The sequence below is a fragment of the Alternaria infectoria genome (assembly GCF_024043175.1).
Source record: "Alternaria infectoria strain BMP 0036 chromosome Unknown scaffold_10, whole genome shotgun sequence".
Classification (NCBI taxonomy): Eukaryota; Fungi; Ascomycota; class Dothideomycetes; order Pleosporales; family Pleosporaceae; genus Alternaria; species Alternaria infectoria.
In genome coordinates, this window is record NW_026250699.1 from 595565 (window position 1) to 616911 (window position 21347).

The 21347-nt window shown below is 52.4% G+C and overlaps 8 protein-coding genes across 8 annotated transcripts; 2 read left to right on the plus strand and 6 right to left on the minus strand.

The window, feature by feature from the left end:
- Window positions 1–1197: 1197 nt before the first annotated feature.
- J4E92_006634 (uncharacterized protein) lies at window positions 1198–4217 on the minus strand (the record flags this gene model as incomplete). Its single annotated transcript, XM_051498001.1, has 3 exons — window positions 1198–1335; window positions 1387–3610; window positions 3688–4217. The coding sequence occupies 3 exons, from the start codon at window positions 4215–4217 to the stop codon at window positions 1198–1200; spliced, it is 2892 nt and encodes a 963-aa protein (XP_051351727.1).
- Window positions 4218–5262: 1045 nt separating this feature from the next.
- Window positions 5263–6306, plus strand: J4E92_006635 (uncharacterized protein; the record flags this gene model as incomplete). The annotated part of the gene is made up of 3 exons (XM_051498002.1): window positions 5263–5712; window positions 5773–5961; window positions 6019–6306. 3 exons carry the CDS (start codon window positions 5263–5265, stop codon window positions 6304–6306), a joined length of 927 nt encoding a protein of 308 aa, XP_051351728.1.
- Window positions 6307–6799: 493 nt separating this feature from the next.
- J4E92_006636 (uncharacterized protein) lies at window positions 6800–7574 on the minus strand (the record flags this gene model as incomplete). Its single annotated transcript, XM_051498003.1, has 2 exons — window positions 6800–6880; window positions 6933–7574. 2 exons carry the CDS (start codon window positions 7572–7574, stop codon window positions 6800–6802), a joined length of 723 nt encoding a protein of 240 aa, XP_051351729.1.
- Window positions 7575–7811: 237 nt separating this feature from the next.
- On the minus strand, window positions 7812–8618 carry J4E92_006637 (uncharacterized protein; the record flags this gene model as incomplete). The annotated part of the gene is made up of 1 exon (XM_051498004.1): window positions 7812–8618. One exon carries the CDS (start codon window positions 8616–8618, stop codon window positions 7812–7814), a length of 807 nt encoding a protein of 268 aa, XP_051351730.1.
- A 747-nt stretch (window positions 8619–9365) lies between these two features.
- Window positions 9366–11344, minus strand: J4E92_006638 (uncharacterized protein; the record flags this gene model as incomplete). Its single annotated transcript, XM_051498005.1, has 3 exons — window positions 9366–10359; window positions 10426–11048; window positions 11108–11344. The coding sequence occupies 3 exons, from the start codon at window positions 11342–11344 to the stop codon at window positions 9366–9368; spliced, it is 1854 nt and encodes a 617-aa protein (XP_051351731.1).
- A 674-nt stretch (window positions 11345–12018) lies between these two features.
- On the plus strand, window positions 12019–14028 carry J4E92_006639 (uncharacterized protein; the record flags this gene model as incomplete). Its single annotated transcript, XM_051498006.1, has 3 exons — window positions 12019–12332; window positions 12530–13619; window positions 13669–14028. 3 exons carry the CDS (start codon window positions 12019–12021, stop codon window positions 14026–14028), a joined length of 1764 nt encoding a protein of 587 aa, XP_051351732.1.
- A 1599-nt stretch (window positions 14029–15627) lies between these two features.
- On the minus strand, window positions 15628–17564 carry J4E92_006640 (uncharacterized protein; the record flags this gene model as incomplete). The annotated part of the gene is made up of 3 exons (XM_051498007.1): window positions 15628–15899; window positions 15956–17233; window positions 17285–17564. 3 exons carry the CDS (start codon window positions 17562–17564, stop codon window positions 15628–15630), a joined length of 1830 nt encoding a protein of 609 aa, XP_051351733.1.
- An 854-nt stretch (window positions 17565–18418) lies between these two features.
- Window positions 18419–19678, minus strand: J4E92_006641 (uncharacterized protein; the record flags this gene model as incomplete). Its single annotated transcript, XM_051498008.1, has 1 exon — window positions 18419–19678. The coding sequence occupies one exon, from the start codon at window positions 19676–19678 to the stop codon at window positions 18419–18421; it is 1260 nt and encodes a 419-aa protein (XP_051351734.1).
- Between the last annotated feature and the right edge of the window lie 1669 nt (window positions 19679–21347).

The window sequence follows — 21347 nt, forward strand, 5'->3', positions numbered from 1 at the left end:
GGATTTAGGTTGTTGCCCAAAGATCTGTGGGGGTTCATACAGCAGCATGAACTCTGCACCCTTGTTTATTCCTCCTGAGCTTTGTCCTCTTCCTTGAGCGATAGCCTAGCGAGAGTATTCTCCTGGTGGTGGTAACCAAAGTGCGTCAGCCACTCAGCGATCGGCATACTCACAATTACAATTAGTTCTCAGCAGCACCAGGCATTACCACAAACAAAAAGCCGGGCCGGCGCATCAAAACATCAATCTCGGCCTTGTTATTCTCCGCTATTTACTGCAGGTCCCGTCCCGCACATCTCAACTTTGGATCGTCGGTCGATCTCGTGTCTTGGCACATATATGTTCCAAAGACAGCATGTGAAAAGGGCCGTTCTCACGGCTCGGCCAGAAACAAACGTAGTGGCCAAGACTTTTGATCTAGTTCTTACACGACGGGTATTGGCGACGCTGGCGTCATGGGTCTATGACGTGGTTAGTCTATGCCTGTTAGTATCAATTCTAGATGGCATACGACAGCTAGAAGCAAGACTTTCTGAATAATCACCCCCAAGCCCGACCTCAACGTCGAGATCTTGTGTTCGCGCTCGTCCTGTGATGATCCGATTGCAACTACTTCGAGTGGTACGTTAGGTGGTTGTGTATGTGATGACTCTGCGATGAGGACGTCGAGGTTAAGATGGAAGCATGTTGCAAGATGTTCATTTTTCTCGAGAGAATAAAGGGTTCACAAAACCATATCCCTGACGTCCATTTTCTCTGTGCATCGTGCGCCAATCCCACCGCTCTCGAAAAACCGACCTTCTTTCGCCTGTCCTTGCGCACCGCACCGCTTGATTGCCGATGAGATGTAGTCGTCCGGCGTCAAGCACTATCTTGTGATACTCCATGCGACTAGACTTAGACTGGCTGGTGATGTTTCGGAAAACACTTTTGTGGGTGGGTTCTTGCTAGAACTCCGATAATTGCATGTGTGCAACCAGGTGTCGAGGGCCTATCCCGATAGCAATGTAATATGCACAGAAGTTGGTGCACAGCTGTGGACTAAAGGACAAGAACACATGATTCTGGTCCTTCCCGCAGCTTCAAATTAGGTACTCCAGGGACCGCTTCGAGGTGGGACACGAGTCCATGTGGAGACTTCTAGACTCGCCGATTGAGATGTCGAATGAATTAAGCAAAGTGCCAAAGAAACTCATTTCAAGGCACCAATGCATTAGATCGGAGGCCGAGGCCCGGTGTCGGCGGGTCGATGGATAAAGGTGCCAGTTGCGGCATCAAGGATTTCATCATCAACACCAAGTCGGCTGCTTTGAACGGCTTCTGCATGATGCGGTCCTGTACAGCCTGTTAGCCTAGAAACGCTTTCGACGGTTATCATATACTTACTGCTCCAGCAGCAATAGCAGTATCGATCTGCTCTTTCCGAACGTTCGCCGTGACAGCAATCACAGGCAACCGTTCAGAAGACAGCACCCCCTGCTCTTCCTCCCTTTTCCGTATCTCGCGCATCGCGCCAAGCCCATCAAGTACCGGCATCTCCAGATCCATCAACACGATGTCAAACGTTTCTCTCTCCAGTATCTCGAGCGCCTCCAGGCCATGGTTTGCGACGGAGACGTGGCATCCCGCTTTCTTAAGTTGTTTGCCGAGCACTTGCTGGTTGATGATGTTGTCTTCGACCAACAGTACGTGGAGTTGTCGCATTGCCGCTTCCTCATTGCCGGTTTGTTGAAACATCTCTTTGAGGGTCCTGGGCTTCCATTCTACTCTTCGCGTCTTGACGTAGAAGCCAAAAGTCGAACCTTGGCCCTGAACGGATGACACGCCTATTTCACCGCCTTGCTTCTCAGTAAGCTCCTTTGAGATAAATAGACCTAGCCCACTGCCGCCGTATTTGACATGCGTCTTCACGTTCGCTTGGCGGAAGCGCTCGAATATCTTGTGAATTTCCTTCTCTTGCAAGCCAATTCCCGAGTCCTTGACGGTGAACGCAAGATAGATTTCTTCACCGGTGCCCCAATCTGGATTGCTTGTAACATCGCCGTCTTGCTTACCCTCGGTAGCCCAGAACATGTCTTCAGGAAAGAGTTCTCGGGGATCTGAGGTGCTGGCGCCATAGCGGATGGAGAGGGATGGCTCTTTCGATGGTTTGACGAACTTGATGGCATTCGTCAGTAGATTGATGAAGACTTGTGTCACGCGGGACGGATCCAGATGAAGGTGGTCAATGCCTAGGCTCAAGAACGACGTGTCAGGTGTGACACTGTAAGAGATGTTGTGCGTCTTCATCTCAGCTTGGAAGATGTTGACGATGGATTCCACGAGCTTTGCGGGTTTGACTGCGACGGGCGTGATGGACAAGAGCATGGAGTCGAGCTTACTCAAAGTAAGTACATCGTCGATAATACGCTTCTGATGATTTGCACATTGCATGATGACGTTTGCGCTTTGTATGTTGTCATTGAGAGTATCGAGACACGGTACAGGTATATCGGCGAGCTGCGTCTGGCACTCGACAACCGCGTTGGCAATCGCATCTGCGCAATGTACAATGGCGCTCAATGGGTTCCGCATCTCGTGTGAAACTACGTCAATGAAGGCTTCCTGCTGTCTTTTTGCTTCTCTTGCTTCGGCGGCTAATCGAGCCTGGAAGGTCTGCGCCCAGCACAGCCTGCTAATGTCAGTCGTACAAGCCATTACGCTTCTCACGCTTCCATGCTCGTCGCGGTACGGGAAGGCCAGAACCTGGATCTGGGCGGGCTCGGGATCCCCAGTAGGAGGCGTGTACATGCGCTTCATGCGCAAGTCGGCTGTGACGTGGTCGGCGCCTCTAATCAGACGCTCCCAAACATCATCAGCTTTTAACCGATCATCCTCGTGATATGCGTCAAGAAAGGCAAGACCGATGGCATGTTCCGAAGGAGATTTCCCAGCTAGCTCATAGTAGTGATCGTTGGCCCAGAGCATATTACCGTCAAGAGATACATGGCACATGCCAACAGACGCGTGATCAATCAGATGGCGTAGCTTGAGATCACTGAAAGCCAGATCAGTCTCGAGCTGCTCTTGACGCTTCTTGGTGGATTCATTGTCAACGGCAGAAGATATGATACTTGACACCATGCGACCTAGGTCCCGGATAAATTGCGTGCATATATCGTCGTGGGGGCGAAATGGATTGGTGCCGAAGACGAGGTAGCCGAAAAGGCGTGTTCCACTCATGATGGGCATTACGACAATCTTCTTGGAAGGCGCGCTCCAACCTCTCCACGAGGTAGCGAGAAATCGTTCGTCATGCTCGATAACCATAGTGTCTGTGCCAGCCCGTCGCAGATCTGGTATTAGTCCTTGCTCACTGTCTATAGTGGCTGTCTGGACAAGAAGGTCGTGCCCCTCGGGGAAACCAAATTGGCCATGGAGTATCAACTGGTTCGAGCCTGGGGTTGAGTCCATTCGATAGAGCATGGACATGGGCACATCGTTGGCGTTGGCTTCGAGCGTGGTGAGAATGTGAGAGCAGACTGCGTCGACACATTGTGAGGGCACGGAGGCGAGCGTATTCAGGCAGGTGGTACGGCGGTCTGCGAGCTTCTGGCTTGTTACCTCGTAGCTAGTTGGGTCAGCTGTGTATTGGAAATAGGTCACTGGGAAACGCGTTTTCTAGCTTGGTTACTACACGTAACTCACGTTGTATTCATGAAGCCCTCGATAGCGCCTGGCATGCCTACTGGAACAAAACCGCCAGAGAAGAAGGCCTCCTCTTGGTAGCCTTTGCGCTCGACAACCGTGGGCATGGCCGAGCTATAATTGACCCCAGTGCCTGTCCGCTTGGCCTGTATGAAGTACTGGCTGATGGACGGCCAGAGATCGGGAAAGCCATCCTGGAAGAGGGAGCCCATGAGGTTGGGGTGAGCGCCCCCGGCCAAGGGAGCATAGGCCTCGTTGTATATGGCAGTGAGGTTGGAGATGTCCTCTCCCCACCAGAGGCAGGCTCCGCGCGAATCGGCCAGTACATAACTTGCGAACATGCGCAGCGTCGGGCTCCACGTGCTCAGTGGCCCCAGGCGGCTGCGCGACCAGTCCGTGGTGCGGAAGAAGGCGATATGGTCGGTCTGAGGTAGCGCCGCGGTCCAATCATCGTATGCGCATTCATCGTCGGGGTTCATGGGAGGAGCGCCGAAGCCGTCTTCGTCTGGGGGAGGGGTGAGCATCTGCATGTAGCTGCCGGCGCAGAAGTGGCAGTCGCGAGGGAGATACAAAGTGGCTGCAGCATCCTCAAAAGGAATCGACGTTTGCGCAGACTGACGCGGTCAGGCCCCGGTTATCTTATTCCCATGCGATGCTTCGGTTTTGGCTGCGGCGGTGCTTCTTCGGCCAGTACTGGCGTCGATTGCATGTGGGCACGGGGCACAATCGAAGATGCATCTCATACCTCCCCTCGCACATGCCGATCTGCCGAGATTCCCATCGCCTCGCCCCGGGCCACATGCCCTTTGAACCCATCTGCATGCCCTCGTACCAACCCTGTACATCTACGTCCCCCGAGACACGCTGTATGGGAGCAAACGAGATTCAGACCTCGCGCAGCAGCAAGACAGCCGCTGTTTGGCGGAGCAAACCTTCTCCTCCACAGGCATTACGACGCCACAAGCGGGTGATCCTTTTTCTTCATCGACCGATCACCGTCTTTTCAACATGGCAGAACAGGGGGCGCTGTATCCGCCGTGTTTGCAGCCTCGCCGGATGCAGCTAGATGCTCGTCGCTGCCCATCGCATTCACGCCCGATACTACTCCAGTACTGCAACCCACTCGCTCGTATCATGTCTGTCCGAACCAAGCGTGTCTGACTCACCTCGCCGCACTCTTCACCGGATGCAACAGAGATGCCAATCGCTGGTTGTATATGCAGGGATACCTGTGTACTGCATTGCTCTGCTACCGTGTTACGAATCAAACTGTAAGATTGATGAGAGCCTACTGCTGTCGGCCAACAAGAATTTCTCCTCTTTTCGAATATTACAACTGTCGACGTTTGGTGTTTCCAGGGTTAGTTCTGCTCCACTGGCGGTTTGTAAGCGTTACGTCATTTCGTCGAGATAGCCGTTGAGTGGTTACTCGCTCAATCGCCCAACCAGACATTACAAAGCATGTCACGATTGATCTCTAGCACCACTTGATATAGGCCTGAGATACAAAACACATTTTCATGTAAGAACAAAACTCTATCGGTTACACATTCATACTGAGCCTCACTTTCCACAATGTCTGTCCTTATCACGGGAGCCTCTGGGTATCTCGGTGGCTCGCTGCTTGCGGCACTGCACAACGACGAACTTCCAGAGCACAAAGACATATATGCTCTCGTCAGATCTCCAGACCAAGCGGAAGCGGTGAAGAAGTATGGCGCGCGCCCTCTCACTCTCAATTTACAAGATGAAGAGAGTGTGATCAAGAGCATCGTCGATGCGCAGATATCCGTCATATTCTTCCTCGTTGACGCTATGAACTCCGATATGCAGGTTCCCATGATAAAAGCCCTCGCAGAAGTCAAGAAGCAAACTGGACGCGAAGTCCACTTTTTGCACACCAGTGGCGCAAAGATCTTCAGCGAACATGCGGGGATGCCTATCGATCGACCACTTCCCGATACAGATGCTGGTCTGTACAAATTACAAAAGAGCTCCAAGGCTCCTCATCAACTCTTAACGCAGGTATGAGGCAACTACATGCACGCGGCTCAAGGTCAATCTCTCTTACTCAAATGACCTCAGGCGACGAACACGAACAATGTCATCATCGAAACAGCGGAGGAACATGGGGTTCGCAGCTATATCTTCATCCCATGTATCGTATACGGTGAAGGCAAAGGTTTTGGTAACAAAATCTCGATCCAAACCACAGCTGTGGTCAAAGCCGCGAAGGGGGCCGGCGCCGTGTACGATGTCAACCCGGAAGGCTGGGTAGGTGTTATTGAATCGTCATCAAGCCAACCACTCGCATACTGACGATATACTCAGACTTGGCCCGTATGTCATATCGACGACAACTCGAAACTGTACGTGGAATTGCTGAAGAGTATTCTACGCGACGAGAATCCAGAATATGGCGAGAATGGGTACTATCTTGCTTCCTCCGGAAGTGTGGCCTGGTACGACATATATGCCGCAATGGCGAAAGCGCTTGCGAACCGTGGTATCATCGACAGCCCGGAAGTTAAGATAGCGGATGAAGCAGCGCTAGATAAGATGGCACAGGCCTTGGGTTGCCCTAAAGAGCTTGTTGCAGTTCAGCTGGGTGGAAAGTAAGCCTACTTGTATGCTCACAAGCATGGACCAGATGTTGACGCCAGACACAGATGCACACTTGAAGCGAAGAGGGCCTATAGCTTAACTTGGAGACCAGACCATGAGCCGAAGCACATCTTGGAGGCGGCAGATGCAGAGGTAGAGCTTATCTTGAAGCATCTGTGAGCAAGCAGCAGCATAGTAATGCGCATTGCGGCACCTCATTCAAAGGAAAAACTGAACAGGTCTGCAGACTACATCAATTTAAAAGCATGCAAAGTAGGTGACACAACGTTAATGTAGACTGCAGGGTGTTCATTTTTTTCCTAGGTTGGCGTGGCGGCATGGTATAGCTTAGAATCGTAGCTACCTTTTCCATACGAGATGGCCTGGAAGTTTCGATGTGCCAAAGAACAAGAGGACAACCCAATGAAAGGTCGGCAGTTAGTTTTCCAGCAAAGCTCTTTTTCTCTCATACTCAAGTTCTGACTTGTTCGTCTCCATCCACACTAACTCATGCCCTTTCTTCACCAGACGAAGATGCCGAGCCCATAATAATCTCCAACTCTGCCTCCGTATACCTCCGTTGCGGCTGCTGCAAAGCACAATTAGCAACATCACCCTAACATGCTCCCTCACCAACTTACCTCCACGAATTTCGGTCCATCGTACTCGCGCAACAGCTGAACGTACTCCATCAAAGGCCGCATGATCGAGGCATCAGCGTTCAACGCTGGACCACTGAGCGCAATGTCCAGGTCATATGCCAAGACGACGACTGGACCGCGAAACGGCAGTCCAAGGCTCTTGTTCTCCAACAGTGCACGCTCTCTCTTCGCATTCATGTCGTAGTTGATCTGAATGAAATACGTAAAGTAGCGGTTGTGGAATGATAGTTTCTTGATCTCCTGGGCCGGCACACCGGGGAAATGATAACTAAGGCCCCTTACCGTGCCTTCCTCATCGAACGACAGAACGGAGAAGACAGGTTTGGTTGAATCGACGGGGAAACGCAAAACGCGCCGCATGTTGTTAGGAACGAATTGTTTGATGGCTTTGGCGTAGGGCTTGCAGGCGAGCTTGTGGCTGGAGACCCAGTCGCGTTCTTGACAGGCTGCCGAGCAGTAGAGCATGCTCTTGCATTGGCCACATATCTTCTTCGCGCCGGGAGTACGACAGGAAGCGCACTGATCTGCAACACCAGTGGGTAGAGGAGGGACAGGGACGTAGTCTTCGAGCATCAACGGATAGCCAAAGTCCTGGGATGAGTATGGTGTAGTTGAGGACATGGCGAGCGGCTGTAGAGTCGAGATTATCAGAGCGGTATCAGGAGTGGATTATGGTTAGAGAATGCACCCTAGCTTGGAACTCAAAAAAGGAAATAGAGAGATCAACAAGCAAGCTGTGAGATTAGAAGATATAGTAGAATTAGTCGTACGCGTACAAATGAGCTCGCATGACCTCTATCTCACCGCAAGTGCCATACTGCCTTTACCTGAGAGTCTTGATCAAACACCCAAGTCATCTCAGTATGGGCGGTATAGCCACTGCGATGGATGAAAGAAGACATCGAAATCCACACCGCCAAACACGCCAATCGCCGGAAATAGGTCGCACTCGCCCCTCAGGCCAGTATTGCCCCCCTCGCTTCGCACGTCGAGCTCCTCATTGCCATCCCAGCCACCTTCCTTTACTCCATTACGCGTGAAAAACACGTCGATATCCAACATCCTTCCTTGTTGCGACTGCTCGTATGATGGTGGGTTGCGCGGAACCGAGAAGGTGATACCGATACCTACAGTATCCCCGGGCTTGAAAGCCGAGGTGAAGTCGATACCGCCCCATGCATCGTTGACGTACTTTCTTCCATCATCACCATGCACTCCAAGACTGGCACGCTCCCAACCTGGGAGACGGAACGTAGGATAAGGCGGCGCGACGAAGCCTATCGCGATACCGGCGTCTGCTTCCGAGAATGAGAAGCCACCGCGACCGATTCCAAGGACTTTGAGTTCGAAGTAGACAGTCTTGGAGCGTTGTGTGTTGAGCGGTGAGTCCCAAAACACGCTGTACATGGGCAGATTTGTGAGAATACTGGAATCCCTGCAGTTCGCATGGGTGCGACAACGCCAGTGGCCTGCTTGAGGTTGAGGGAGTAAATCGCCCAGATACGACGGCGCTTTCAGTAGAGCAAGCTGACCGTTCTGGATCGCAGCATGAGTGCTAGGCTGCAGGTTCTGCGGTGGCCACAAAGGATTCATGTTGGTCCAAGCCAAGGCACGATCGCCATCTTCAGTAGATGCATTGGCAGTGGGAGAACTATCGTAACCCATCGAAGGTGGTGGGGGTAGAAGTGAAGTGTCAGGTACGACTGTCCAGTCGTGGTATGGCGGAGGATCCCAGCTAGGAGGGGGTTGCTGAGGATACGAAGGAGGTGGCCCTGCTGGGGGTGCGTAACCTGAAAACTCTTGTTTAGGTGGAGGCCCTGGGGGAGCAGTATAAGAAGACGACCCGTGGCTCGGTGGAGGACCTGGCGGAGCGGAGTACCCAGATGAGGATGAAGCCTGGTTCGGCGGCGGGCCAGGCGGTGCTTGATACTTCTCCGTCGGCGCTATGTTATGCTGCTGGTCCTGAGGCGAGCTGTAGTAAGGGTTGTTTGAATACTGATTATGTTGGTCTGTCCCATATGACGGCCTTGAAGAGCTGTCGTCGCCCTTTATCTTGTCCTTGAACTTCTTGAACATGGTGCCAAGGTTGGCCTGGGAACTAAGAGCAGTGCAAGAAAAGGTCTTATTCTAATTTGGTGGATAAGTGGTAGATGTCGGAAAGATTGTATCAGGGGGTGTGTAGGGTTGTGGAGTCACACTACTAGGGAAGCGGGCGCACTTGAATGATGATGTAGCGAAGGTGGCCGGTTGTGGCTGTGCACGCGCAACAAACCCCGAGTTGATTGTCACCCAACCGTCTACGTCATTGCTGGTGGCTTGGCAGGGTCTCCGGAGCACAGACCCCAGCCACGATCGCTGATGTCGCGCTCCAACAAACGTTACGCGATTAAAATCTAACAAACAGACCGTCGGTTACGCATCCCCCGCATACCTTCCAGCCAAAGCCTTGCCGCGGACCCTTCCTTCTATAAACCTCACGGGAGCCTCGACTTCTACGTCCCTCAACCAATCGCCCAATCCTTTCGCGAAAGCATCTAGCCTGCTACTCCCGCTAACGCCTCTGCCCAACACCCCATAAACCACGAAATGCACCGCCATAATACCTTCGAACTCCACTCTTTCTACGAAGAAGCTGTCGCTCCAGCTTTCTCCAAACATTTCCTTGAGTTTGGGCATGGTGAGAAAGCTGCGGAGCCAGTCCCAACTTTCGGCATACAGGGGCGATGACTGTGGGTAGGAGGAAGGTAGGCTCGTGGGTATAAAGAAGCCAATGTTCGCGTTGCCACCTTTGTCGCCGGAGCGAGCGAGCACGATGTCCCCCAGCCGCGCACGCGTCATTGGGCCAAAAGAACGAAGATCCACGGGATTCGCAGTTTCATAGCTTTCGCGCCTCCCAATCTCTTCTGACTTCGGTGGCGGCACGGTCATCAGCGTCCTTGTCTCGCCAGATTCGAGAAGATTGATCGCCGTCTTCAGCTTGCTCTGCGGCCAAATCGCTGGATAGAAGCTCAAGTACGGTTTCGGTATCGCCGTGCGATGATCCATCGTACTATGAAAGCCTGAGTAGTGCTGCATCGCAAAGTCTGCCAGTAGACTCGCTAGGCCAAGGTTCACGTTCGGATCGCCGCTCTCCGCGAAGATCCGACAATACGATGTACTTCTGAGCTGGCTCTTCGGGTCGGTCTCCGGTATGCCTATGCGCTGGAATTCCAAGATGTCGAATCGGTCCAGTATGCCCTTCTGCTTCAGGCCAAACTTGATCATGCGTTCCCAGAGATCGAATTTCTCAGCCGTGGCATACCCGGTTGCATTAACGACAATCTCGGATTGGTAACCTGCATGATAGAAGATTGCGAGCTTCGTGGTGGGTGGGGGTGGTTTGCCTTTGACGCCCCACAGACGAACTCTTTCTGATTGTTAGCGACTTTAATCCTGCCAGCATGCCATGTAAGTGAGGGATATTTGATCGTACCTGTTCTTGCCTTCAGCTTTGACCTGAACCTCATTCAAGATAGCCTTGACATCGCTATTCAGATATACATTGCCCTGAAGCTCGTATAGAAACTGACATTTGACAGTGTCTTCTGTAACAAAACCTTTCCTAGCTTCGTGCTTCGTGATCACACATGTCCCGTCCTTTTCGACTTCTGCGATACCAAAAGTGATGTCGTACAGGTCATCCAGCGGATACTCGTAGAAGCCAGCGAAATTCGAGCCTGTTACATAGCCACTGCATTCGATGAGATGGCCTGCAATCAGTGCGCCTGCAAGCGCATCGAAGTCGGTGTCACGCCACGAGTACCAGTACCATGCAGCGCCGATGACGGGGCTGGCGTCCGCAACACGACCAGCAATAATAATGTCTGCGCCTTCTTCGAGACCTTTGACAATTTCGCGAGCACCGAGGTAGACGTTCGCACTGACGATCGGTTTGTCGGATTTTAGGACGTCAAGCGTTTGGTCCGCGACCGTTACCTCGCTGTTATCAGAATCTAGATGCGGCGGTAAACCCTTGTCTTTGATATCCTTCATTTCGTCCATTAGGTTGTCACCAGACACGTACGCAACCTTCAGATCATATCCTTTGCTTAAGACCTGCTCGTCTGTCAGTTAACTAGACCGTGTAGCGACTACATAGATGAGAAGAGACTCACGAGTTCATGCACCTTCTCCGCCAACCCCTTCGGATTATGCGCACCACCATTGACAACGACTTTGATCCTCTTCTCGTTCAATAGGTCGATCGTCTGCTCGATACCGACCCAAGCTGTTTTCTCCCATCCGGGATGCTTGCCCGCTGCATGTGCCTGGGCGTTTTCCGCGATGTTGACTTCGGCAAGATAGTCACCAGTAATGAAATCCGTGTCTCCTAGCTCTGCTTGGTAAAGCATATGATATCCGGGATCCCCTTGCATTCGTCAGACTGGTTTAGCATAGGTAAGGCTGCTATTACCTTTGTAGCCTGAGCAGTTTGCTATCCTCACTGGACGGCTTCCGCGCTGCGCTGTCCATCTCGTGCTGTAGTCTGACGATGTCATAGCTACTGTTTCAATAAACACAGCTGGGAAAAGCCTTGTGGTGCAATCTTATGTGTATTCTGGGATTAGATCGCTAACGCATGCGCGTAAAGCAGACTTGCATTATCGCGATACAGCCGCAACTTAAATCCTCCCACCAAACTTCCAATCACAAACATCTCCACATCAGACTGCTATGTCAACAGACCTGATCCTCTTCTTGCGTAACGTGTATCCAGATTGCGGGGTGATACCCCACCTTATCGGGTAGACTGAGCTAGTCGACTTACTCGCCCGAGGGCCGAAAACGAATTGCCGTTCATCTACCATGATCGGCAGTGCTTGAGTAAGACCGGTGACAACTAGGACGATGGAGCTGATGCGCCGATTGGCGTTGCTGGCACCATGTTACAAGGCGACCAAGTAGTTGATGGGGTCGAGTGGGACGTGTTTCGGACAGCGCAAACGATAAAGCTCATGCTATCCGCGTCTCGTTGCCACACTCTCAGTTCTCCCAAGTCGAAGTCAAGGCTCTACAACTATTAGAAATGTCAAATACTATGACGAACGGTCATACGAACGGCACGAATGGTAGCCACAAGGACTACTCTGTCCCTCGCGAAACCCAACACATCTTCGAGAAGGGCATATTGAGCAATCCCCTCATTGCTCCAACATTACCCAACGACATCGCAGAATGCGCAAAGAAAGTCCAGTTCAAAGGCAGCGATAAGCCCAGTATACCTATCAACTGGCGCTTCGCCGAAAGCATCTCGGCACTCAAGGGTCTGGAAGCCGCCATGATCAACGTCCTTCTGAAGCAGAAATATGGACTGGAACCCCAAGAAGCTGTCATAGATACGTAAGTCGAAATATCCGAGCTTCCACGTTATTGAAGAAAAAGCCCAACAGGCCTACAGCCTTCATCAACGCTAGGTCACCTATCTTGTAGGTTTCTATGTTAATGTAGGCTGCAGGCCTGTTCGGTCTTTTTCTTGTATAAGGTGCTTCTGTTATTGGGAGTTGTTGCCATTGAGTAGCTAACGCGTGTCGGTGAAGCGACCATGCGCAGCTTTTCTTCATGTCGATCCTATTGAACGTCATCGATCCCGATGGCGAACACATCGAGTTCTTGACCAAACCATTCGCGAGTGGATCGGACGCATACAACAGATACTTCAAGAACTGCGATCTGCATGATACTAGTAGGAATTCGTATCGCGTGGCGGCTACGAACATCTACCGGTGCAAAGATGGAAGGTACTTCCATTTACATGGCTCCATGAACCCTGAACCCACACAAGAGAGTGTTGGGTTACCGCATGATATGGACTTGGCTGAGTCGGAGGATCCATGGAAACCATACGAAGAGAAGCTAGCAGGTATTGAATCCGACGAGATGCAAAGGTTGGCGTCGGATGTGTACAAGCAAGCTGGTACAATTTGCTGGACAACCGAGGAGTTCAAGAATAGCGAACACGGGAAAGCAAATGCCCATGTAGGCCTCTACGAGATCCACGATATCAAGAATGTGAAACAACCGGCGTGCTGGTGGCCAGATAGCCCGGAAACTGGCGCAAAGAGGCCACTCGCGGGTCTCAAAGTCGTCGACCTGACCCGTGTGATTGCTGCTCCGGCTCTAACTCGAGGTCTTGCCGAACTGGGTGCTTCGGTGATGCGAGTAACAGCAGAGCATGTCACCGATATGTCCATGCTACACGTCGATCTCAGCTGGGGAAAGTGGAATTCACATCTGGATTTCCGGAAAGAAGAGGACAGAGAGAAGCTGCGCGCTCTGGTCCGAGAAGCCGATGTCGTAGTACAAGGCTATCGGCCTGGTGTGCTGGACAAATATGGTTTCTCTCCTGAAGGCCTACTCGACCTGACGAAAGATCGAGAGCGAGGTCTCATTGTTGTGCGGGAGAACTGCTATGGTTGGTATGGTCCTTGGTCGTATCGCAGCGGGTGGCAACAAATATCTGACGCGTGCTGTGGCGTCTCGATGGAGTTTGGACGAGCCATGGGCAATGACGAGCCTGTTACACCAGTTTTCCCCAACAGCGACTTCTGCACTGGTACTTCTGGCGTCATCGCCGTCTTGAACGCGATAACCCGAAGGGGCGCTGAAGGAGGCTCCTACAAAGTCGATGTAAGTCAGCTCCACCGTTCGGTAGCGTTGTGGACGCTAACTTCTACAGATTGCCTTGAACTACTACTCCCAATGGCTCGTAAACAGCGTCGGCACCTATCCCACAGACGTCTGGGAAGATGTCTGGACACGCAATGGCCGCCAAGTATTCCGCCATTACCACAACATGCAGTATACGTTGCCGCGCTACATGAAGATGCTATTCGAGAACTCAGGATCTGTGCTCTTTAAACCCGATTTCTTCGAGATGAGACACGCGGGCGCGATGGGCAAAGACGTAAAGGGAGTCAAGCCCATTATCCAATATCCACAAGGGAAGGTGAAGTTGGGATATAATGTAGGGACGCGAGGAAATGGTGTCGATCAGCCGGTGTGGCCAAAGAACCTGATGACCGAGGTTGTCGCGTAATGTCATCTTTTTCGGCAAGACCTCATACAAGGAAAAAACTGAATAGGTCTGCAGACTACATTCAAATGAGTACATGAAAAGTGGGTGTATTAACATCGATGTAGACCCCAGGGTGTTCAATTTTTCCCTGGGTTGACGTAGCAAGGGCAAGGAGACAGCTGGGAGGGACGTATCAAGGCATGAATTTGTTGAACCGAATTTGTCGCGAAACCTGACTTTGGTGTGTTCAATTAAAGAGGCGACCTCGGGAAGAAGGAAAGCGAGCTGCCGCTGGGAAAGCGCGCTAGCCGACGCGTCCTCGCGTCTTCACGTGACTACAGTTTGATAGCCACCGGGGCATCTCACAAGCTCAACCATTCTCACATAAACTAGACGAACGAATTCCCACATACTGGCAGACTGTTAAATGCAGGCGCACGTCTTCTAAGCAAAAGGATGAACATCTACCTAGGGGGATAATGGATGTAAACAACCTAGAAGTCTACATTGCGTTAAGACTTTGCTAACTTCTACATGAACACCAATGTAGCCTGCAGGGTGTTTAGTTCTTTCCTCCAATGTGTTGGGCGACTATGCGAGACGTCGTTAGAGCTAACGTCATTCGTGCCTTCCATATCCACACGAAAAGCTTCATCATCAAGACTAAGCACCATTGACTCATACATCCTTGACGTGACTCCTTTCATCTGATATATATTTATTCCGCTACAAGTAGATCAGCCTTCATAAGCCTCCCATACTTTCCGATCAAACACACCTATCTCAATCCGAGCCTCTCAAGCCATGGAAGCACTCCTCCACACCCACCGCCTAACGCTCCTCCGCCTAACAGACGTCTCCTTCCCTTCATCCCCACACGTCCGCCTCTTCCACGAAAACTGGTCGAGTCCCGACGCCACAGCATGGAGTCTGCACGGGCCCACGCATTCCCTCCCCGAAAGCTACGAGTGGATGAAAGAGCAATTGGCGCCTGAATTCGATAGCATGTTTTATTCTGTATTTGTCAAAGCCGACACATCAAACTCAGCCTCTATTGGCGATGATGACACTGGGCTGGGGAAGCATATAGGCAGCGTAAGCCTACGTCTTCAACCTAGCGGTCCCTCTCTCCCAATCTCACAGACATCCACAACGGCCAATATGAGGGTGCTGGGATACGCTTTTTTTCCGTCAGCGTGGGGAAAGGGATATGCGACGGAAGCCGGTCATGCGCTGCTGAACGCCTATACTGCTTTCGTATCTTCATCTTCCTCATTCCCGGGCGCTCAAGAAGACAACGACGGAATCGAACCACAAAAAGGGAAGACGTACATCGAAGCAGCAGTAGACGAGGGTAATCCTGGTAGCGTAAAGGTATTGGAGAAACTTGGCTTCAAGAAACTGGGATGGAAGCATGAAGAGGGGAAGGTGTGGCTTAATGGAGCGTGGAGGGACCCTGGGTATTGGGTGTATGGGATGTTTGTTTAGTGTGCAAGTATGGGAAAGCACACGACTGAGGCTGGAAAAGAAGTAGTAATACATGATCGCATATATAGCGAAGTGTGCAGGACTCCTTGAAAAGTATATTCCTACAGGAAATTGGTCTTATGGCCACACACCTCACCACTCAGCGACTTCACCTTGCTTGGGCAGTGTCGCTCGAACAACTTTATCGCAGTTGAGCAAGCAAAGAGGATCGAATGCCTTCTTAAGCTGCCTCATTGCGTCCACAGTAGTTTGGCCCACTTCGTGTGGTAGGTAGTCTCTCTTGACGAGGCCGACGCCATGTTCACCTGTGGCTGTACCTTCGAGTTCGATAGCGCGCTTGACCATTTCGTGGACGAGGTGGGAGGCTTTGTCGAAGTCCTGGTTGCGGTTGTAGAGGATGATGGCTAGAATGATATGTGAGCGAAAGAGTCATAAGATGAGGATGAATGCATGGGCCTACAGTGGAAGTTTCCGTCTCCAACATGTCCTACGATACTGGCGAGTAGTCCACTCTGTCGAATCTTCTCCTTGGTCTCTTCGATGATTTGTGGCAGCTTGGATATCGGGACGGCGACGTCTGTGGTCCAGACAGCCATGTCTGGGTTGCCCTCGCCCTTGGCCATAACGCTCCAGAGTGCTTCCTTTCGCGCCTGCCATAGGTCCTCCTTCTCTTGTTCGGACTTGGCGAACTCAAAGCTTACTGAGCCGGTCTTCTTGGCAAGACCTTGCACCTGGCTAATTTGTTCCTTGACGGAGCTTTGAGTGCCGGCGAACTTGAAGAAGAGCGTCGGGGCATTCTTCCAGGTCTTGGAAGTCTGTCCCGCATCATTGATACATTGCATCTGAACATCATCGAGGATCTCAATGGCAGCGATAGGTACGCCAGCACCAACGACCTTGAAGACGCAATCTGCTGCTGCGCGGATGGATGGGAACGCGCATACGGCTACACTGGTGTGTTGTGGCTTTACAATGACTTTCAGCGTAGCTTCTGTGACGAGACCTAACGTGCCTTCGCTACCGATGAACATGCGCGTAAGGTCGTATCCAGCGGAGGACTTTCGCGGCCGTTGTCGCGTCTTGATAACAGTTCCATCAGCCAGGACTACGGTGAGTGACACGACCCAGTCCTTCATTGTGCCATAACGGTATGCGTTGGTGCCGGAGCATCCTGTCCCGACCATGCCGCCGATCATTGCGCCTGGACCTGGGTCGGGAGGGAAGAAGAGACCTTCTTTTGAAAGCTCTTCGTTCAGAAGTTCCCAGCCCACTGCTGGTTGAACCACAACATCCATGTCGTCCTTGTGTAGCTTTATAATCTTGTCCATGCGGCTGAAGTCGATGCAGATGCCACCCTTTGTTGCTGCGAAGTGACCCTCCAGACTTGTGCCTCCACTATAAGGAGTGACTGGTATTTTGCGTTCGTGGCAGACCTTCATGATCGCGCTGACTTCTTGTGTGCTGCCTGGCTTCACGACGCAGAATGGCACATCGCCTGGTTGAGAGGGATGCGAAGACCACGACGATCCGCTGTGCGACTCTAGGTCGTTGGGATCCAGTGTAAGATTCTCCTTTCCGACAATGTCGCGGAAGTCTGTCCACGCTGCTTCCATGTTTGCCTCTGAGATATTGTGCTTAGGAGGGTTGAAGGTTTCGAGCGGTGCGGTCGAACTCGTGTCTGTGGTTGGAGGCATCATCTGGCCATAGTAGTAGCCGATGCTTGCGGTCATAAGACATGCTACTCAACTGTTAGTATATGCGACAACTGGGGTGTATGAATTGCCGGTACCAAACACCGTCGCAAAGAATTGTCCTCTTGCCGTTCTTTGCTGTAATGACTGAATCTGGATCTGCTCGGCCTTCTCTTTCTGTACACGCTCGTAGATACTCTCATTGAGTTGCAGGTAGAATGGCTTTTCGTCCTCCCTGCCCATCGGTTTTCTTTCGCTCGCCCATCGCCTCTGCGTTATTCTTCCGACTCCCGCACCAGCTCCGCAAGTCCGCCATAGCGCTCCTCCCGTTGCGCCTCTTACGGCGAATGAGCCTTGTGGCAGGCTTCGTAGAGGCATTGCGACTACAATTGACGGTGATTCATGTCGTAGGCGTCGATGCGACAAAAGCGGGGAAAGCTTTGCATGTGAGTTGAACGATGATGCTGCGCGGGTAAATCCCGGACTTAAGAGACCGCCAAGAGTTCTGTATGCATGTCGCAACCAGTGATGAGCGTTCTATGTGGTAGTGGAGAAGGGTTCATGCGTAATCTCACACTGAGCAATTACTGGCAGATATCACGACATCGGGATCTGTTAGAAAAGATGCGTCATCACGTGTAAGCCTGTCAAACTACGACATGCGAACAAAAGCAAGCATCACATGTGGTCGATGTAGATTTGATAAGGATAGAATGCATTTGAGAAGCTCGATGGCCGATACCAGAGCGTGTTATACCGAAAGCAAACCCAGTCGCCGTACCCAAATTCTCGCAACGCCGCCAGACACATAGTGCCGGCCTTGAGAGAGGTACCCAGAGCATATCCAACGCCTGTGCATGTCCAAGTGATGAGTGTGTAAGATATGGTGAAAAGCAAGTAAACAAAGCAGGTCTCTACCAATGCGCCCAAAGGAAGAATGCTAAGTCTCTGAAGATGCTCGCAAGATGTATAGCATAAGCATGGGAGGAGCATGTATCATGAAAAAGGCCGTAATCCCAAACCAAACGCCATGCTAAAAACACGAAAGAATATATGCAAGAAAGAATGGGGTATAAGGATAAGATGCAAAACCAATCTGCTCAAGTGTCGGGCCAAGTGAGAGGGGTGTGTAGGGCATCGGGGTTAGAGGTAGTGGGGTGGCACCTAAGGCGACTGCTTACGCGGCTAGACTGTCCATATCCGCTGCGCGTGTCTGTGGCGGTGCATGCGGCCTACTTTCCAGACATGCGCAGCAGTCGAGTCTTGAGCCAGATCACGAAACGCTGCCACGTACCCTTCGCGGCTCGGCTTTTGGTCACTTTGGGCGTAGAGGAGAAGGCGGCTGCTTTCTCGGGGTCGACCGTTGCCACAATCTTTGGCAGCGAGTTGGAGTGCGCCTCACGGTGGTCTGAATATTGGCGTCCACCCACTGAAGGGCGTCCGGCTATCGAGGGCCGTGGCGTCTTCTCATAGTCGGTGGACACAGTGCGCGTGCGGTTTATCTCTGATCGGTCGAGCGTCTCTGACTTGCGACGTTGGTGATCCTCCTTCTTCTGCTGCTTGCGGTAGTCGCGTTCCTGCTGCTTGTGTGCCACCTTTTCGTACTTTCGCTCCTTGGCTCGCTGCTCCTCCTCGAACTTCTGTCGCGCAGCCCGGATGGAGGCAGCTCTCGAGGCGGGGTCTACGGGAGAGTCGCGACCGCCGCGGATAAAGCGGTAGGTCTGATCGAAGGAGGTACGCGAACTGGGCGAGGTGGTGTCGATGGACTTGAGCGTGTCACCACGCGCCCTGGGTTGGGCAATCGGAGAGGTGAGCGAGACGGACGACTGGGAGTAGCTGCCAGCAAGGCGGGTGGACGAGTTGTTGGTGTGGATGCGTAGGGATGTTCCCTGTGCCGAGGAGATGGAACCGGATCTGCGCGCGGGTTCATACGCGTTTTGTCTCAAGCGGAACTCGTCGTCCGACATGATATCATCGCCCTCGTGCTCGCTCCCGAGAATTGATGGCGGCGACGAGTGGGCTATTGGCGGTGTGTATGGCTGTGGAGTCTGGCGGATGGCAGGCAGGGGCGTCGGCCGCTGCAGACCAGACGACGAGGAGAACTGCGAGGTGTTGGATGTGGAGCGGTTGTGTCTGTGGCGGCCGTTGACGGGCGAAAAAGAAACATCGGATATGGACCGTGAATGGGCGCCATATTCTGATATACCCAGACCGGTGAGGTCGTTCTCGGCAGCAGGGCGTGATAGATCGAGCCCGCTGGTCTCCTTGGACGAGAGCTTGCGCAGGTAAGGCTTGATCTTGAGCTGGTGGGAGGAAGTCGCAGACGGCATGGGGCGTTGTGTCTCTATCCAAGACTCTTCGTAGACCTTGGGCGTGTCTGAACGGTTAAAGGTAACGACGTCGTAGTCAGCAACGGGGCTCAGAGGGCGCGGACTCGATACAGCAGAGGCGGAGTAGCCTCGTTTGTGGAGACGCGCATGCCGGTTGGACATTGTGGGCGGAGTGAGTGCTCGCGCGTGTTATCGGCGCATGTCAAAGTACGCTGTAAGTAGGCCAGGAGAGATCGGCGCAGGTGGTTGTTGCACGCAATAGCATATCACCAAGCCAACGTCAGGACCAGGACTGGCGGCAATCTTCCGACGGTTCCGCGGCTGTCAAGCGCCCACAAAATGGTGACGAAACGAAGGTGTCAACTCGTGCGCGGGATCCGGGGTAGCGATGGCGTAGACAAGACGGCGGTTTCCTCTCTAGCCGGCAGACGCTTCCTTGGTTTCTTGGTTGCTGGAACCCGTGGACTGGTCCGACTAGCTGCGAACGCTCAGATCAAGGCAGCCGGCCCCAGCTCTAAGCGCCTAGACGGCTAGGCGGTGGGAGAGTAGGTGAGAGATTTATGTTGCCGGGGGTGATAAGAGGAGCATCACCTCGAGACGCAGACGCCCACGGCGTTTAGGGGCCTGGGTGCTTATATGCGCTCGCTGCTGTGAGCGTCTTGTCTAGTAGATGCAGGATGGTGGAGGTACACCTAGGAGAGGAGACCGGCTGAAGCGGAATCGCCGCCTGCTTGGAACGAGATAGCAATATGACTGGCTGGGGGAGCCTCACCGCTCGTGAGCCACGGAATAGAGTGCTACCGTGCCGTCCGACGATATGCCTCAGCGCTTTCCGTACCGCTACCTCCATCTCGCTCCTCTTTCGCCCCGCCCCGTATGCCCCGTCGCGTATCAACACCGCGCAATCTAGTGGCACAGCAGCTCAGAACGCGCAGCACTTCGTCACTAGAGGCCACGAGTCGATTCGCGGCGCGGAGATGCTGCAAAGCTGAAGCTGACCTAGATTCTCATAGCCCGCACGACTCAGCCATGCAAGTGCTCCGCCCATCGTGGAATTGGCTGATATCTCACGATACTCTTACCCCGCAGTACCAATCCTGGTCCTAGCCCAAGCCACATCAAACATTCAAGGCTGTTATCAACGCAGTATGCATGTGACGAGAGAAGGCCTGGCCCACAAAAGCCCTCGAGTACCTCCTCACGTGCGCGCTCTTCACCGCGGCCCGCCTCAAACACACTGGGATGAAACACATCTTTTACCCCTCACTCTTGCCCAACCATCTCCTCTCTAACACTTTCAAGCGATACCATACGTGCACCATTCCTCGATTTTGAGAGTCGGGTATGTATGACAACACCCATACGGACAAGAACTGTGATTCCTCTGGTCGGTCTTGCACCAACAGCATGCACCTTGAAACCTTGGAACCTTGACGCTACGCATATCTGGAGCCAGCACGCGTTCCGCCATCAACGATGTGTCACATTGGAAAGACATCACCTTGAAGAATACGATCACGAGGAAAGACGCCTTATGACCTAGCGAATTCATGTCAGAATGCTGCGTGTAATGCATTCTTGACAACCTTCTTTTCTTAGTTGTGTCACAACGCGATGCGCTACCATTCAACGCTGTGCCACAATATTGGATGCGTTTCGAGCATCGAAAGAATGACGAATGTGCTCGAGAGTAGTCAGCATCTGAATTGGTTTAGGCTCATCGAAAAATTTGTATTCGATAGTGCTGCAAGGCAGGCCATGGCTTTACCCGACAAGAGGCGTTGGATATGATAGAATAAATGTGTGGTGGTAAGAGTTTGTGAATATGAAG